This window comes from Bombus bifarius, unplaced genomic scaffold (assembly GCF_011952205.1).
Source record: "Bombus bifarius isolate JDL3187 unplaced genomic scaffold, Bbif_JDL3187 scf7180000008138, whole genome shotgun sequence".
Classification (NCBI taxonomy): Eukaryota; Metazoa; Arthropoda; class Insecta; order Hymenoptera; family Apidae; genus Bombus; species Bombus bifarius.
In genome coordinates this window covers 795,217-814,114 of record NW_022884466.1, presented here as the reverse complement: position 1 = coordinate 814,114, position 18,898 = coordinate 795,217, and the positions used below count along the sequence as shown (strand labels likewise).

At 37.8% G+C, this 18,898-nt stretch overlaps 2 protein-coding genes across 4 annotated transcripts in view; one reads left to right on the top strand and one right to left on the bottom strand.

Moving 5' to 3' along the window:
• The window catches only part of LOC117208521 (furin-like protease 1), a 230,792-nt gene that overhangs the window by 125,929 nt on the left and 85,965 nt on the right, over positions 1-18,898 (top strand). The window lies entirely within an intron of this gene.
• Positions 11,399-12,000, bottom strand: LOC117208525. Its single transcript, XM_033449725.1, has one exon. The coding sequence runs from the start codon at positions 11,911-11,913 to the stop codon at positions 11,431-11,433; it is 483 nt and encodes a 160-aa protein (XP_033305616.1). The 5' UTR covers positions 11,914-12,000; the 3' UTR covers positions 11,399-11,430.

Genomic DNA, 18,898 nt, shown 5'->3' with positions numbered 1-18,898 from the left:
ATTCATTTCCACCAGCTATATAAAGCGGTTTTCTCTCTTAGGAAGGTGTCGACAGAGAGTCGCTTTATGAAGATTCATTTCTCCCAGAATTAAATTGCAATTTTTAACGCGTTCAGTGTTAGCCTGGGTATTCACCTTTCCGCGTGTTTCGTTCTCTTTTTACTTCAAGGGGTTACGAATGAAATCAGACTGGTCACTTATATGTATTTGTAGAATAGTATTTTATACAATGGATGAAAAGCAATGATATTAAAGACGAAACACTACTACGGAATAAAATTTAGAAATCTCTTTTATCGTTAGATGTTTTTCACCACAGAAAAGGCGAGAAAAAATATTGACCCGCCCAAGTGTGAATGCTGGGCTTTTAAAAAGAGGGGATAAAGTTCTTAGTATCGTAAAAAATTGTTCTGTCCCATCTGCTCCTATCGATCGCAGCTGCCTCGATATTAGAGGGGTGGAAAGTGTTTCTCCTAAGGGATGGAAATCCTTTCTGCTGAAGGGGCTTGGAGGATTTTGAACCTGGAAATAAGAAAATTTGTCTGTAAACATCGCGTCTTAAAACTGGTCTTTTTGTCGCAAGCAATTCTAATAAAACTCCCAGAATTTAGTTGATAATAAATTACCTATTATATTGTATTAGAAAACAATAAAATGGCGTGATCGTATCAAAACATAATCGATCTATCGATTAATCAACTTTTACTGTAACGGTAAAATGAAAATTAGACACATGACTGCGAACAAATTGCATTCCTGGCTATTAATTAATGTTCAAGGAAAAGCTTATGGCTGCCACAGAAATTTCGATGTGACCATCGTTATAGCCAGTTGTTGATAATAATGTGAAACACGATGTTGAGAATAGCGTAACATTTTAGTACTAATACTATGGCCTGCATTGTTCTTGAATTACCGCATAATTGAGACAAAATTTTCTTACTCTTAGAAAGCACACACGCTTGAATCACAGGCTCTACTTCTAGTTAATTCCGAATACGTGGTAAATTGGAAAGGGATTTGTAAGAATGTTTTTCTCGAGGATGCAGAAATGACGGGGTTTTTCATATTCACCGTAATTCTTCACTGTGAAATTTTATTTCGTCACTGCTTTGCCTTCTCTAGTCACTTAACATTTCTCTTGACAAGTATTGCTTTGAACCTGCGTGTATAATTTTCTCTCGTGAATATTTGAAGGATTTTGAAGCAAAATTTTTTTATGGAATATTATATTAAAAGTAAATAAACTTAACAGCGCTGTGGAGCGAACTAAAGTTATTCTAGTTGTAGGTAGCTAACATAAAATTCAATGTTTTGTGTTTGGAATAATTTATCTTAAATCTCAAAAAATATCAAAGTTTTGTGAGTAATTGTCAATATCGTTTCTTTCAAAAGTTCGTTAATTGACATTATCTTTCAAACGAAGTATTAACGTCAGGCATGCAGAAGAAGTTCTTAGAGTATGGATTCAAAGTTGCATTCAGAGACTTCATACTAAAATTGAATACAGTTCGTTCTCGAGATCTTAACAATTGATAGATCTCTAAGATCAAATTAGAAAATTATTTAAGATAGTATTTCTCACTTTTCCATTTGCCACCCATTATTGCGTTTCCATTAATGGACAATTAAATAACGCTCGCACGAAAAAAAAGAAACAGGACAACATTCTGTTGTGTTCGTTGACGCAAATGAATACTTGACATCGAAAAGAAAATATATTTGTTTAGAACCATAGTCGGCATTGAAGGGATTAACGGAGTGGGAGAAGAGCAGAGAAACGGAAGAAAAAGCAGGCGAATATGCAACTCAGACCATCTCCATTCTTCGCGTCGACGTTCATTTGAAAGAGCTCCTGAAAAGAAGGCAGATAATAAAACCGATAAAGGAATATTCTTTCTCCGCACGTGACCGCTCGAATCGATACTAGAATCGCGGTCGAAGCGACGCCTACACATTGATGGTCCTTGATATAAATCCATCGTTTTCTCCTCGACCGTCATCCAGCCACTACGCGTTCCCTATAAAAAAGCAATTTCCTTTCTGCGCGAGCAACTCCTCTTCTCTTTCGCAACCGCGATATCCCCGCGACTCATACGTCGCAGACCGACCGAGAGATTCAGCTTTATAATCGGAGGAATTACTTGACTTTGGATCATGCCGGAAGCGAAGGATCGTCTTTGGCAGACGCTTTGACAAACTTTGTCATCCAGTTCAAGAGTTAAAATTCTGGGTGATTTTCCTTTGTATACTTTTTTCCAATCTCTTGAATCTTTAGGTTCGGAAAATTTTAGATTTAGGTTAGACTCGAGTTAAATCAGCGAAAAATAATCGAGCAATTGAAAAGACGTAATTTCGAAAAAGTGACAAAAGATTTTATTAAGAAAGGAGAACACAAATTCCACATAGAATACGGTTAATATAATGAACAAGTTACGGATAATGGAACAACTTAATTTAATTTTTAGATTTATCGTAAGATGAAGTTATGATCGTAAATGTCAATTATTTAACACTAGAACTACCGATAGTTAATACGAAACTATTTCTACCAAAACCAGACAAAATGACTGGTCTTTAAAAAATACGTAATAATAGAATATTTTTATATTTATTGATTTATTACTTTCTTACAGAAGGAATTCCATGTTATGTAGTACATTTTTGGCATTATTAATCCATCTGGGACCATGATCCTTAAATGAGAGTTGACACATTTATAAAATTGTAGAACCAGTCATTTTGACTGGTGTGGTATTTAGCATCTAGCGATCTAGCGATCGATCCGGAATTTTCCTGATAACTGATATCATCATATTGAATAATACACAGTAAAAATTTTAAAACCGTGTGGGAAGTTGTAGAAAACGAGGAAACTGGTTAATTGAGGATCAATAAACAAATTGCAGGACCCTTTCACACTTTGACAAGTACCAGTCATTTTGACTGGTATTGGCATAAATAGCCTTGATATAAAATTATTTTCAGTTTCAATACATAAAAAACAAAATAAAATTTATTATATTATTCTTTTAGTTATCGTTGCGAAAGTCATTACACCATCTTTGGGAGAAGTGTAGTAATTGGTGGTTGCTGCCAGGTGAAAAAAGGGAATGCGCGTTTCGTCCCGGGACTACCGGTGGACTCGTCAGTAAGGCTATGCCCGGTAGTCCCTGCCTTAAACGTAGAGAGAGTCTCGCTAGGTATTTGTATCATGCGCCCATATATTCGACCGCTAGCGAGACAGACAGACTCGTTGTCGTCGTAGTGGCCCTCTGGTGTTGGCGGTTGGTACCCGGATCGCCCGGGAGGTGTTACGACCGCGTTGATGCCTCGACCTGTCGGCGTCCTGTTGGTACCGATCCGCCACACATCATTACAGAAAAAAATATGTCGGAGATGAAAGGAAAGCCGAAGCCTTTCCTTGGAAATTTTGGGAACATCCTCTAGTACCTTAGCCTAGATTTTATTATAGTTGTAATTGCTTAAGATTTGTAATAAGCGAGATTGGGTTCGAGGTGACAATCGGTCGCTGAACGTAGCCACGGTCACGGGATGGATGTTTTATCTAACGGAGGTTTGGAGTGGTTGTATGTGTTTTCCGAGAAATGTGGTTGTGGCGGCATGCGGCCTCGAGAGCGGGCCTAGCCACGTGTGATGTTGCCTCGGAGGTGCCGATGCAATGGGACATACATTGTATTAGTAATCAAAACTCCAGGCAGAAACTGCCTAGCAACGGCGTTTGGAACTTTCTCGATGCTTCCAACGAGTGTGCCTAGCAACGGCGTTTGGAACCTTCTCGATGCTTCCAAACGGGTATAGAAAACAAAATGCAATTGTACAGGGAGAAAAATCTCCACGAGGCTGGCATTCTTGCGATTGCCTTGGAGAGTGATACATCGAGCATTTTCGACGATCGCATTTGCGTCTAAGTTAGTTTCGCTTAGTAAGGAGTTATCCCGGTAACCGTGGATTCGTTTGAACTCAAACATTGCTAATAGTATTATTTAATTTAATTATTCGTAGATCGTATTATTCATTAGGCTTAGTGTTTGTTAGACTTATTATTAGTTGTACTTATTATTTGTTAAGCTTAGTGATAGACCTGTATATACGTGTAAATAAAATCTCGGCTTTGTGAAACGATGGCTAGTCCACATGAAGAGTCGTCGCGCGCCCAAAATTCGAATCGTGATCCGACAAATATAACATGAAGTAGGAACATTAAAATAAAATTGTAAAACCAGTCAATTTGACTATAACAATATATTTGACTATAACAATAGTTCTAGTGTTAATATTTATTGTTTCTACGAATCTGTTAAAGACATAGGGTGTTTAGAGTTTGTAGCGTTTAAGCAATGTAAGTAGAGAAATTAACGTGGCACTTACGTCGCTCGTCGTTTCAACCGAACAATTTCACCAAGTTTCTCGATTATTCCACTTTGACACGTTCTATTCTCTGAGATATTCGTACCTAAAAATTCGGAACATTCCTCGCATGATCGTGTCAGGACGTTACGTGGCGTATACTCGATCCTGTCTCTAAACGAGCGAACAGGTTGTCGTTTCCAAGGAGGAAACTTATTTTACCTAGCGTCGTATTTCCGGCGGCGATACGTTTACTAAAGTGCATCGTCGTTCCGGCAAAGGTTGGGTGAAGCGACGTAAAATGTCCTTGAGGAACTGGCGCGAACTCGCCGCTTCCGCTAAAGGCCGTTTTCATACTCGTTATTTAAGATTACTCCCAGAGGTTCGGGCCACAATTTATGAAACTCGTAATGGGATCCCCTAGGCGTTACCTTTCGCCGGTGTATAATGATTACACGCGCCGCTATCGCCGCAAAGATAGACCCTGACGATGTTTCTTTTAATATCGTCCTGCTATCCTTTGGGATTCACTTTTCTCTATTTCCCTTCCTTCCTTCGTCCTAAGATCCTCCCCGGTTTGTAATAAATTTCCAATTTTTGCTTTTAATCTCCTGACATTGTATAAAAATATCTTCGAAAGGATGCAGTTCGTCTTACAAAGTACAATCAAGGTACAATCTACTAAGATCTGCACGATCATTTAACAGTAATGAGCGAAGCAACGTCTGAAAACAACAGCTATTGCGTACTCATCAAAGAGTAACAACAACAAAACCTTTTTACCACCGATTCCATTTACTACGAATCTTGACAAAAGAACGTCTCAACTACTTAAACTGAAATTTCATTACTCTCCCAAACAATTATCATTCATTATGTAGACCAGCCGATCATGTATTTTGTCAGGAACTCGTCTTTGAAGGGCGACAAACTCGAGAAAAGAAGAAAGAAGGATAATAAACACGGTGGCCTGAAAATCGCGTTTAGAAAGGCAGGAAGGGGATGGCAAATGGTAGACTGGCCAATGGAAATATTATTTCAGAATTGTCGTTGCAAACTACATGTTTATGGTACCCCTGTCGCATTTGTTTTATCGATGTCCTAGCCATTAACAAATTGAGCCAGTGGAGCAATTCGACTGCGTTTCTTTGGACAAAAGAGAATTATTGAGCAATAAAGAGAATAGAAGATGCGTGCTGATGCTTTTGGAACGTGGAGGACGCCGCTGGCTTCCTTTCACGCACATTTCTTATTTTGATAGTCTGATAACCGACATCTGGCAACATCGACGAACTATCATTTGACAGCAAACCAAGTCTATTCTTTGTTACGATTCGACCATATATAAGGCTGTTCCAGTTTTATCCAATAAAACTTTATCAGTATGTTTTCTGGATACAAATAGTTCCCGTAAGCTGAAGGAATACTGACGAGCTTTTTTAACATTTTTCAATCTAACGTAAAAAATAAACATATTTACCATTTCATACATTTCCATAAAAACTATTCAAGGGATTCAAAATCTATCTAAGAAGCAAAGATGAAGCGATAGAACGTTAAGGATACGTGTTTAAGAGATCAGCTGGAAGTAATAGATTAGACGAGAGATGAGTGACACTTTCGATTGATCCGTACGTAACGATAGTTTCTTCAAACGCACGTGATTTAGATACAGAGATAATGACAAAGAACAATCGTTAATCTTTTAGCGTTCTTGAATAAACTAGAACTGGGATAGTGAACTAGTCTCTAAACTAGAACTTTGCATTAAAGTGATTTCTAAAGTATAGATAGACCTCCTTTTTAATCCCATTTCGAAAGAAGAATTTTTCTAGCTCAAAAATCGTACGAGAAAGAGCAACGGAAGACTCGCTACGGAGAATCTTTGGTAACTGATGCTATCGCGATCTGCCTTTATTCGAGATAACGAAACTTTCCCATCCGAACGAAATTGGATTAATTTGTTTCCTGTTTTTCACTTTTGTCTTCTTACCAAATTTTTTTGAGGTCGACTTCACGAAGTATAGTTCCTGTTTTAACGCCTGAGCGAGAGAGCTTTAGGTCCCGTTCTAACACCTCTGATAGGCGAACATAAGTAAAGTAGACATACCTCTTCTGTTCCGTAGAACTCTGAAGTTGGGTGTTAAGCTAAAGACTGGAGATATTTTTATTGAAAATATACAGTATATCACCTATGTCCTTGTGCGAAAATCGCTAAGTATTAGGTTATTAGGTTTTATTCGTTAAGCAATCGACTTGCCGATATTGTCGTGAAAGTTAAAAAAAAGAATTTGAACTTTCGGACGTTTGCGGGGTGACGCGATCTCGAAGAAGCGCGCCAACGAGAGTCGTAAATTCCCGTTACGATTTGACTAATCGGCGCCACGAATCGTTCAATCCCTTATTTCTTGTGGGATAATAAGGGTAGTTAATTGAAGATAACACGGATATTAACAGGTTATTATATATTTTGATTTATCCAACAACTTCAGTGTATACAAAATTGCATATGTGAAGTGACAACTACGAACGAGTACGACCTGAGACTCTTTTCGTGTTGATGATGATGATGTATGTGTTCAACTTGTAGTTTCTTGCTAGACTTCTGACTTTTGATGTTCCTTGCACTGGCCCTTGACTGGTTCTTAGCTTAGACTGACTGAGATTTGACTGTTCTGTTCATGTGAGCGCAAGGAGAAGAAGTAGAGTTGACCCTCCTGATGATATAGACTGGATGTAAGTGACTGTTCTGTAGTTCCGAGAACAAGTCTAGAGGGTTGAAGTGTTTGCTCTGTCGTGATGAGAGCAAGTTGGCTGGATATAGATTGGATCTAGACTCGATGTAAAACCCGATGTAAAACTCGATGTAAGTGACTGTTCTGTAGTCCCGAGAACAAGTCTAGAAGGTTGAAGTGTTTAAGACTGGATATAGGCTCGATCTAGACTCGGTGTAAAACTGACCGCTCTGTAGTGATGAGAACCAGTTAGAGGGATGACGTGATTAAGACTCGATCTAGACTGGATGTAAAACTCGATGTAAAACTGGATTGTCGCTCCTTATTACGGAAGAAAGCTCGGTGTGGGTGTACCCTTTGAACGAAGAACGCGGATTCGTTGTTCACACTTTTCGTTAGGAAAGTGAGGGTAACGATCCGCGATGCCGATTGGTTATGACCCACGTTAACGCCTGAAGATATGAGGAGGAAACCTCCTACCAACGTGGTTCGTGGATGACCTTGTTCATGGGGAAAACCAGCCTGTTTTGTTAGACAAATATTCGGTTTTTCCCAATAAGTGACTACCCGCTTTCTTCGTGTTTGTAAGAGCAATAGACCTAAGGACTGTTTTAAATACCAGCTATAAACCGAAAATACTTGCAGGATTAAAGGTTCCTGCAAGCTAATAAGATTTGGTTTATGGTGGGACCTTAAGTTTATTGAGGGTCTGTCTAAGGGGGCTTGGACCTTGACAGTCAGACAATCAAGGACGTCGCACGGACCATTTCACGCGACGTAACAGAATTAATAATTAATAAATTAATAAGTTTGAGGTTTTCTTATCGTATTTGCCGGATAGTTGAAAAATAGTTTATTTTGTATAAAGCAAGCTCACAAAAAGATTCAGACGTATTCGGACAAAGATGAATTTGTGAATCACGATATTGTGAAGTGCAACCAAAAGCACTGTAGATCGTCAAAGAAGAATCTAGCGTATACTTTTTAGTGTTCTGGTTAACGAGCACGTCTGGTTTCAAAAAAGGAAGTATATATAGGAGGAAAATAATGACCTGGAAAAATTATACCGTAGAAAAATATCCAAATGAATGCTTTAGAAAAGTCGCGACGTGAAAAATCGGTGTTTCTATATTGATCTCTCAGTTCATTAAATCGGACAGATGAAATGACGATTTTATGTCTCCGCGTTACTTTTCCAAAAATATAATTTAATGTAACATTTTTGTATGCGTGATTAAATATACAAGTCTGTTGGTTTACGTAGTTTTTCTGAAATTTTATTTCCGTGAGTTTTTGAGATTGAGATTTTTTCCAAATGCGTATATAAATTTAATGTTGATGAAATTATACGTACATTAAATTACTTTATAAATAACTCTTCAAGTGCATCGTGTTTTCATAAATTGAACGCGTTTAAATTTTTTAGATTTAAATACCGTGATAGGTGATAGGAACGAGCAAAGAATTGTTATTCTCAAAGTATTCTCTCTTGTATTATTTATTTTTTATTTATTATTGCTTAGTCCGTGCCTTTCGGCTTTGGACGAACTTTCGGTGTTACATCTCTTATACCTATTTCGCTTCTTATATATCTACCTCCCCTTTTATCCACTCTATTATATTGCACTCCCTTAATTATTCTATCTCTAAAACTAAAACTAAAGAAAACTAAAAACTAAAAACTAATGACTAAAAAACTACTGCAACTTTGGGCTTTTGCCTCCTTGCTGTGCTTTCTTCCTGTCGTTCCTCCCCGTCTTGTATTGCCCTTCTCTTCTCTATTATTGCTTTTAGTTCTGTTAGACCTTCTCCAGTCTCATTTAGTGTTTTTTCTATGTCCTTTGATCCCCCCGTTATTTCACATTCTTCTATTACATGTCTCAGGTCTTCTTCTTTCCTTTTACATAGTCTGCATCTTCTTTCTCCCTCTTCTTTCCAGTGTACCCTTACTTTGGTCTCGTTTCCACATCTGAATCTTGCTAATGTGGCGGATCGGTATCAATAGGACGCCGACAGGTCGAGGCATCAACGCGGCGCAACACCTCCCGGGCGATCCGCGGGTACCAACCGCCAACACCAGAGGGCTACGACGACAACGAGTCTGTCTATCTCGCTAGCGGTCGAATATACGGGCGAATGATACAAATACCGCTCCTAGCGAAACTCCCTCTACGTCTAAGGCAGGGACCACCGGACATAGCCTTACTGACGAGTCCACCGGTAGTCCCGGGACGAAACGCAAAACTCTCTTTTCATTCGCCACACTAATATTCTTTCTGTTTTCCACTTCATCCTCCCTTCTAAGTACTTTGGTAATTCTCCTTTGACGATATTTCTGTAATGTATGTTATATTTGGATTCCCTTATCTTTTTCCCCCTCTCTTCTACTTCTTTCTTCTTTCTTCTATAATTTGGTCTGCTGTCATCTTTCCTTGCTCTTCTCTTGCTTCTATCTGCGTCCCTCCATTTTTCACCTCTTCTAGTCCCTCCTTTCTTTTTCTTGCTCTTTTCCCTTCTCGGCCATTTCCCCAGTTTCTCTCTCTTTCCTTTATACACTCCTTTACTAGTTCCTTTTTTTATTCTAAGGCTTCCTCTTCATACCTTGCTACTCTTTTTAATACTTTTTCTTTGATTTCTATTAGCTTGCATTCTTCTATCAATATATAATTTGGTGTTGTCATATCTAAACCTAATATCCATTTCACATATCTTCTTTGTATCCTATCCAGTCTTTCTTCCATGTTTCAGCCCCATACCTCTGCTCCAAACAGCGTTACACTCTCTACCAGTGCTCTAAACATTTTCATTCTCCTCTTATCCTGTCCTCTATCCTCTAGTCCTGTTTGAATATTCTTTCTCCCACGCTCCACGTTTTCTTCATTGCTATTGTTGCTCTCTTTTTGCTGTCTTGTATGTGTTTCTCATCACTGCCGTTTTTCTGTAGTATGTACCCTAGTTATCTATCTCGTCCGCTTCTTCTAATTCTTGCTCTCCCCTCAAGCTCTCCGTGCTTAGTTCTAATTCGGCTTCCTTTAAAAATTTTTTGAATCCCTTTAACATTTCCTTTAGCTCCTCTTCTCTATCCACCATCAGCACAATATCGTCTGCATATGTCAGTGACCATACCTTTCTTACTCCAACCACTATGTCCCCAGCTTGTCCTTTCCTTAGTTCTTCTTCCAGTCCTGCCACGTAGATGTTGAATAACGTCGGGCTCAACGGACACCCTTGTCTGACTCCCCTCACTGTCCAAAATTCTCTTGTGTTGTGGTTCTTGACTCTCACTACATTCTTTGTTTCTACGTATATCTCTTTAATCCTTCGGGTTAGTTTTTCGCTAATCCCCATTTTCCTCATTTTCTCTTCCAGTTTCTCTCCGTTTAGCCTGTCGAACGCCACTCTTAAGTCCGCAAAGCAAGCATATAATTTCCCTTTTTCTTTACTCAACTGTGTCTATGATATGGTTTATCACAAATTCCGCGTCGGTCACTCCTCTTCCTTTTCTGAATCCGAATTGGCTCTCTTCCAGTTCGTTTTCAATCTCTGCTTTCAGCCGTTCGATCAGTATCCCTGCATAGATCTTGTATGCTGTGTCCAGTAATGTTACTCCTCTGTAACTCTTCGCTACTCTCCTGTCTCTCTTCTTGTATATTGGACATATTTTCTCCCATTCCATATTTTCCTTAACAACTCCCATAACGTGTCCCCCACTTCCTTCGGTGCATACTTCCATACCTCATTTTCTAACCCGTCTTCCCCCATTGCTTTCTTTTCCTTCAAGTTTCTTAGCTGGTAGATCACCTCTTTCTTTTCTATATTATCTTCTCTCTCCTCCATTATTTTCTCTTCCGCTCTATGCTCCTCCGTTTTTCTGCCCTCTTTGTGCTCTGTTCCTTCTAAAATTTTCATAAAGTGATTTTTTCACTCTTCTTCGCTTATATCTTCATCTATACCTTCTCTACTTCTATATTTACTTATGTATTTCCACGCTTCTTGTTCTGTTTTGATCTTCTTTATTTTCTCCATTTCTTCTTCTTCGTGTCTTTCCTTTCTTTGTTTGCACCACTGTTTGAATGCCTTTTTTCCTCTATGAGCTCTTCTCTGCTGCATTTTCCTTTCATAAACTTTGTCATCTTCCTTCTCATCTCCCTTTTCCTTTCTTTCCACTCCTTGTCGTACCACGCTTTCTCTCCCATGCCCCATTTTCTTATCTTCACTTTCTTCTTTGGCATTGCTTCGTTTATCTTCTTTTTTATTTCAGTCCACATTTCCTCTACTGTTCTTTCCTTACAGGTCCAGTTTTTGCATTCCTCCAAGTATTTTTTCACACTTTCGCTTGTCCATTCCCTTTTTTCCTTCTCGTCTTCTTTCTTTTCCACATTTTTTGTAATTCCGCCCCCCCCCCTATTTCTATTTCTAACGGCATGTGGTCCGACTCTGTACATTTTCCTGCTTCCATGTCGATTATTTCTTCTGTCGCCTCCTGATTGCCAATCACATAATCTATTACTGAGTTTCCTCTCTCCCTAATATATGTCCACTCCTCCCCTTCTTTATCTTTTCCATTAATTATCATCCAGCCTCTCTCTTCCAGGTACTTTAGCAGAGTTCTTCCTTTCGTGTTTATTGTCTTGTCTTTTGATCGCCTGTTTTTTTCTTTCTCTAGGTCCTCGTTTATCGGCCCTCCCTTTTCTCCCGTTCTTGCGTTCCAGTCTCCACCGATGATCATCACTTCCTCTTCTCTTCCGTCTACTCTTTCCTCTATTTCTTTCCATGTCCCTTTTGTGTCTTGATTATAAACCACCATTACCCTATGCGTCTTATCATTGTATACTATTTTTCTTTCCACTATATTATCACTTATTTCTTTGTATTATATTTCTCTCAGTTCCTCATTTATACCCTTATTATTCCCCCCTTGCTCTTCCTTTTTTCCTTACTCTCATTGCTGCCTTGCATTTCCAGTCGAATTCTTTGGGTAGTCTATATCTTAATTTTTCCCAATTGTCTTCCTCTATCCATGTTTCCGTGAGTCCGCGAGTCCTATTTTCATTTTTCTCTTATGAACTCCTTTACTGTCTCTTCATTGCTTCCTTCGTTCCAGTCTACTCCTTTGATTACTATGTTCCTTCTTCTTTTCTCTCCCTCTCTCTCCCTTTCTGCCCTGTCCTTCTCCTCCTCTATTCTTCTGATTCTGCCTAATAGTTCTTTTTTTCCCTTTCCCACTCTTCTTTCTATCTGGTTCTCTCTCTTTCTCTTTCCTCTTTCATTTCCCTATTCATCTGCTCCACTTGCTTTTCGAATATACTTTTTATTTCCTTTATCATTGTCTCGTATCCTCTTTCAATTTTTTCCATCATTACTTCCATTCCTTTCTCCCTGGTTGGTGTCTCTTTTTCTGACAAACTGTATTTATCTAATGTATTTTTGAAATCTGCCTTATTTCCCGCTTTACCCGTGTTCCTTGGTCTTTCTCTGTTTGTCGCTATCTGTCGTTTCCCTACCTTACTTTTTGCCGCGCTTCTGACTTCTTAACCTCTTCTCTTCTAGTTTTTCCTATTTGTATCTTTCTCTCGTTCCTGTCTTCTTTTCGCTTTTCTTCCACTTTCTCCTCGTATGCTCACCCTTTATTTTCCCTTCTTCGTGTCACTTTGTGTTTCCTTCTCCTTTTTCTCTTCACAGTTCACTTTTTCCACAGAGCTCTCCGTCCGCGTGTTACCCTCGCCCCGAACCAAACCGAAAGTCGTATTCTCTCTTGTATATATTTAATAAATAGAATTAAGAGATAACGGAAAATGTAAAAAAATTCTATTTGAAGCGAAAACGCAAAAAGAGAAATGCAAAGTTCCAATTCTTTTGTTCAGCCAAAAACACAAGGATATAAGCAATTTCCCTTCATGAAAGTTACCCTTGGCAAGACCTCCAACAATACTCGACGACATTAATTGGAACTAATGGACGATTTCAACCTTGTGTACCTTTGAAACGTGCCAGCAAGCTGAGACCCAAACTACAAAAAGAGTGGAAAGATTTTTCTAAGACTTTTTACTCGACTTTCGCTTGGAAACTAGATAACTGGAATCAAGTGAGTCACCATCTTATCCACGGTAACGTCACCTGGACTTTCGGTATCCATGGTCGAATGTTGCGACGACAACTTCTCGATAGTATCGGTAGTATCAAATACTTGCATCTTCATGCAAGTCCTATCCGTTTCAACTCGATACCGCGACCGTTCCATTCGCTCGCCATAGCGATGTTAGAATTTAATCTTGGAATTAGGATTAATATTCTGTGGAAGACACAATGTTTATGTTGAAATAATATAATGTGATATTTATTAAACAATTATTTCGAGAGTTATAAATGTGCGTTCTGGAATGTAGACAGTTGGCTAGTTATTCACAGACTGACTGCCTTAGTGACCTGTGGCGCTTGTAAAGATTTTGAACCCCCACTCTCTATAATGAGTGTGACCTGAGTAGATGTCTATGTAACGTCACGTGCCGCGGAACTTTCTAGCAGCTTCTCGATACAAAGCGCTACGCTGTCAAGGCGCGACACCGACGTGCCCAATGTTCCATCCATATCCTTACGTTTCTTCCGCCGAGTTCTCGGAAGAGCATGCACGCGCCAGCCGCCGCGGTACATCTAACGAACGTACGCTAGTGGGGATGGCGCTGGGCAACGAATGGAAGAATCTGTACGATCAAACACTCTATCCGCATGCGACTGATATCGTTGTATTCCAACAAGCGAAACTTAGTCGCGATAAAAGTCGAAACTGGATTTTCAAATCGACGACTATCGACGATCTGCTAGGAACCGAGTATTGTCCATGAAAAGACGAAGATCAGGATTGCATAATAAATTAGATTTAAATTTAAGGAACGAGATTAGTAAAATAAGAACTAAAATATAAAAAGTTAACAATACCTTAAAAATAGATTATTATTCGTTGCGAGTCAACGTTGCAACTTTAGAAATTATGTTTCATAACTTAAGAAACGTTGGTTCGGAGAAGTTGTAAACATTAATGACTGCTATCATCGGACTTGGCATGAAGCCTGTTATCGAAGTCCAACAGGTTATCGTGCCGCGTAAGAGATTCTCAGCAATTATCGTGGTCGCAACTTGTGTAATTATGCCTGACGTTCCACGGACTTCTACTACTTCCGTGGTATAAAGTTTCTATTATGATAAGCTCGTGCTACTTCGCTAAAACTTTCATCTTTTATTAGTTCGTGTTACTTAACATAAAACCTATTACATTGTTTATACACGTGAACATCTGAGACATATATATAGATTATACACAGCTTCAAATTATTTTAATAATTATAAATTATCTAACTTCAAAATGTTACAAATTTCTGTTCATTCATTCATTCGGATTCTTTTGGCGTGTGAAAAATGTTACGTATTGTTTTATTCACAAGAAACTTATTGGTTTCTATTTCCCGTGAAAAGTATTTGTAATGGAAAAAGATATCTGGAACATAAATAACAAAAAATATTTGCAACCGAAAAATGTTCCTGCAAATAAAATTTATATTAACACACAAAACTAACGAAATTTATAACTCCCCCCCCCTCCCTTCCTCTCTCGACACTAGCAATTTTCAGTTTGAAATATTCGATATCCAGTACTACAAAGTATAACACTATTTATCAAATAAAAATGTTTCTTTATACACATGTGTAGTATCGGGAATATATATATAATTATTCTCGATTATTATTGATGATGATGATTTATTTAAAATAAATGGATTGTACAGATGTTGATTAAACAGAAGAACGATGGTTGTTTAACGTGAACTAATCACAATAACGTGCTATAATCTAGACAACTCAATAGTTAATTCGCAACTCTCGTCACAAGGGATCCAACGCTCTCTCTCACGCGGACCACACTCTCGCGACAACGCTAGCAACACTATCTCGACAACGTAACTCACACTCTCTGACTTCTCGATTCACACTCTCTGGCTTCTCCACTGACACGTACTGTTCTAGCATCCTTTTGACTTTTCTTAGGCCCACCACGCACGTGTTCCGCAAACACTCGTGGTCAGGGTCACGTGGGAGGCCTTTTCTATGAAACTATTCAATTGAAGGACCGACGACACATTGATGGACTCGACGACGCCTCGGCTCTCGCGACATTGTTTATGGTTTACCCGATATCTTTTAGGCCCTTTTGTTCACGATATTACACATGAATATTTGGAATATTTTAAATTCTGTTGTTGAATTATTTGAAAAGAAACGTAAAGAAATTTCATATTGGCGCGAAATGTCGAAAATGATACAGTTCAAAAATTTGGTTTTTCATCCTTCATATCGACACTTTTTTTACTACACAAATACACGTATGTGATCATATAAATCACGGTTCGTATCCATCTATTATTTCGTTCAGTGTAATCAATTTCTATTCCCTGGTAAATGTTCCTTGATGCAACATGAACAACGTGAAACCATAGTTATTTCGGTTATTACGTTCACGCTCGCGATCTCTAATCAGGTCTGACACATCACGTACTCGTTCTACTTAGAGCGCGAACTTGGCGGAAGCGTTGAACCGCTTAGCGGTCGCTTTTGCCTATCTTTGATGTCGATTTACGCACGATGCGAAGATATTGGCTTTGAACAACTGTCAAAAGTTTCCGTAATGTAATCCCCATAAACTTGGCGAATGGCAGCCGCCTGATATTTTATAGAAGCAAACTCGTCATTGTTAACAGTTGCGACAATATCTTTGCCGTGCGATCGCATATGAACTTTTGTTCTATTTGTTCGACAGGCGATAAAGCTTTCGAAACGATTGCAGGGCAATGTGAAAGATCGAGGAAAAAGGAAGATCGAGGCAACGCTAGAGCATTAGCTTCGTGTCGTGTAACGTTTTCAGAATTGAAAGTCTGTACTACTCTTAAAATTTATTTTCCACATTTATCCGAGTCGTGTTATCTATTATTACGTTGCTTTACAGAAGTTACGGTTATGTTAACAAAAGCGTTAAAAAGTTGGAAGTGCCAGATTTTCGATAGAATGACATGTTGAGAAGATTAATTTTTAAAAAATGTTTAAACTCATCTATTGTTAAAAAATAAAATTAGGTAACTGTTTACAATTACATTGAAACGATATGAAAGTCAGATGAAACGTGTAGCTTATGAGAGCTGAATTATTAAAGACTATTAATAAAAAAAATTAATCTCTGTAATTAATTGATGGCAATTGTTAGAGCTCCTTTTATTAAGGAGGTTGTTTTCGTGTTTAGTAGCCGTTAATAATCAGCTCCACATGGTCTTTCCCATGATGGTCTGTGAACAAGTCTCACAAAGACAAAAACTTTGATTCGCCTTCACCTTTATCTTTAGTGATCCACATTGGCCGATGCATCGATCACATTTTGGTTTAATGTAAAACGAAAGTCACGTACAATCATTTTTTAAAGTAAAACAATCCCTCATATTTATTCTAAAAAATGAAATATTTTCATTTGGTAAATGGGCTAAAACTGTCACACGGTACTGTTTCTAATTCATTAGGATAAATGTGCACGAAATCAATCTAAAGTAGAACTCTAATTTACTTTTTCTCCAAATGCGAATATTGCTTTTATTCGACCATATCAAGCAATTATATAATTAATTGATTTTTGGATTTCGAGTCCTTCAAATGAAACTGTACAAATTGGGATGTTCTATTTCCACGTGAATAACGAGCATTTTTAATGAATTCAAACATTCCCGCTGCACTCGTTACATCGACTAATTTCACGGCTTCGATTTTAATTCTGTGGAACACAATGGTGTAACATCAAAGAAAAGCCGGGGAATTGCGCCAGGGCTGGAAACGCATGACGCTCTAACGATCGATCGGTCGAAAGCTTGTCGAGATTCGTGAACGCGTTATACCGAAAAAATTTCATATCTTTCGCCGTGGAGATCGGAAATCTCGAGCTAGCCAGCTTTTTCCCCTTTTTCCATTCGCTGTGTTATTTGTTAATTAAACGAGTTGATTATTTCTTGTTAGTACTGTTCTATTAACTTATTTGCACAAACGAGAATAGAAATTGCGATATGTTCGTTTTACAAATTAAAAATTCGAATTGCTATATAAAGTAAAAAGTGTTACTAATTATGAGCTCGGTATCGGAAAATTTTCAGTTTTATCATAAAATCGTTGGGATATTCTATTGAAAAGTAAAAATTAACTTTTGTACGTTATACTGTTTCTTTTTAAGAAACATCTTTAATGCATTGAGATATTAACAGAGAAATATGTGAAAAATTTGAAGAGAATATTATATTATAACAATATTATAAAATTGTATTTATCTTATCCTCGCCAATATTGTATTGTATTATATTAAGTATTACAATTGCAGTAAAAAAAGATGTAATAGCATTAAAAACAAAATATACATTAAACAATACCAGTATTAAACTATTACACGAATGTATAGTGGTATTGTAATGATGCTTTTAACATGCATATTTATCGAAACATTTCTAGTAATAATTAGAAAATTTTGAATTTTTATATTTAATATGTACGACAATTCTTTTGATAAATATATATAATTTAACAATCTACTAGATCAAAATATCGTTTCATGGAAAAATTTGTGGAAACCGGAGTTGCACTTTTCATGATATTAAAAGGATTACTTTCCCTTTATGATTTCCAAAGTAAAGTAGCTATACGTTTCCGAAAAATTATATACATCGAAATTTTACCAAATCGTCTAGTGGATATTGGTTCATTGCGGTATCCAATAGCAAAGTTAATTTTTACGATTAATCAATACTCTTTCGTCAGAATTGTCTTGTTTTATTATCTTCCATGAACGGGATTAATGATTATGGTAAACGATAAAGTCCCTTGTTCGGTAAAATAATGCTTAATATAATACCAAATAATGAATTAGCAATTTATACCTCGATTCTAGTATGCAAAAATATTATACGAACAAGGGTAAAATGAAAAACTTAATTATTTAAAAATAAACACTTGAATTAAAAAATAAACGATATTGAGCATTTAATAAAAGAAAAAAGTTTGAGAAAATAACATTACATACCTATTTTTTCACGTAGCGAAGAAAGAGAAAACAGTTTCAGAAATTCTACAGTTCGCGAAAGTCTCGACCGTGGAGGAAAACAAGGCTCGACCCTCGATTAAGTAGCTAGGGTAACGTTTAGGGGTTGTTACCCTGCGCTACGTCTTTACGACTCTTTCCCTCCGCCATGCTATTCTCGCGGATATTTCGCAAGGGCGAGGTCCCTACGAAACATGGTTAACCTAGCGGAAGATATTAGGTTCGCCGTGAAATTAGACCGCTGCCAGGGGTACACACCACTACCCCCTTACGAAAAATCGTAATAGAATCGGCCAGCCACGGTGAATGGGAAGGTTGAACGTTGAACACGGAATTTCTGCTCCCTCGGGTTTCGAGTTTCCCGAGTTTGTCTGGGTAACGTCGTGTAAAGTTCCGGCTTCCGCTGCTGAAAGCATGAAGAAATATTTTCTTCAGCGACTTTCGGTGATTTCTTGAGTTATTTTGATATTTTCCGATAGTAAAGTAAATTCTTTATTCAGTGTCGATAATAAAGCGAAAAGATGTATCGACAACGAATTTGTGGAAATACAGATTATTATAAATTGTTAAATTATATTCTGTCAAAAGTAATAAAGAAAATATTCAAATATGTGCGTAGTTTTGAACGCTAATATCACACGTGTCAGAAGAGCGAAGAGAGGAGGAAGCAAATCGTCGA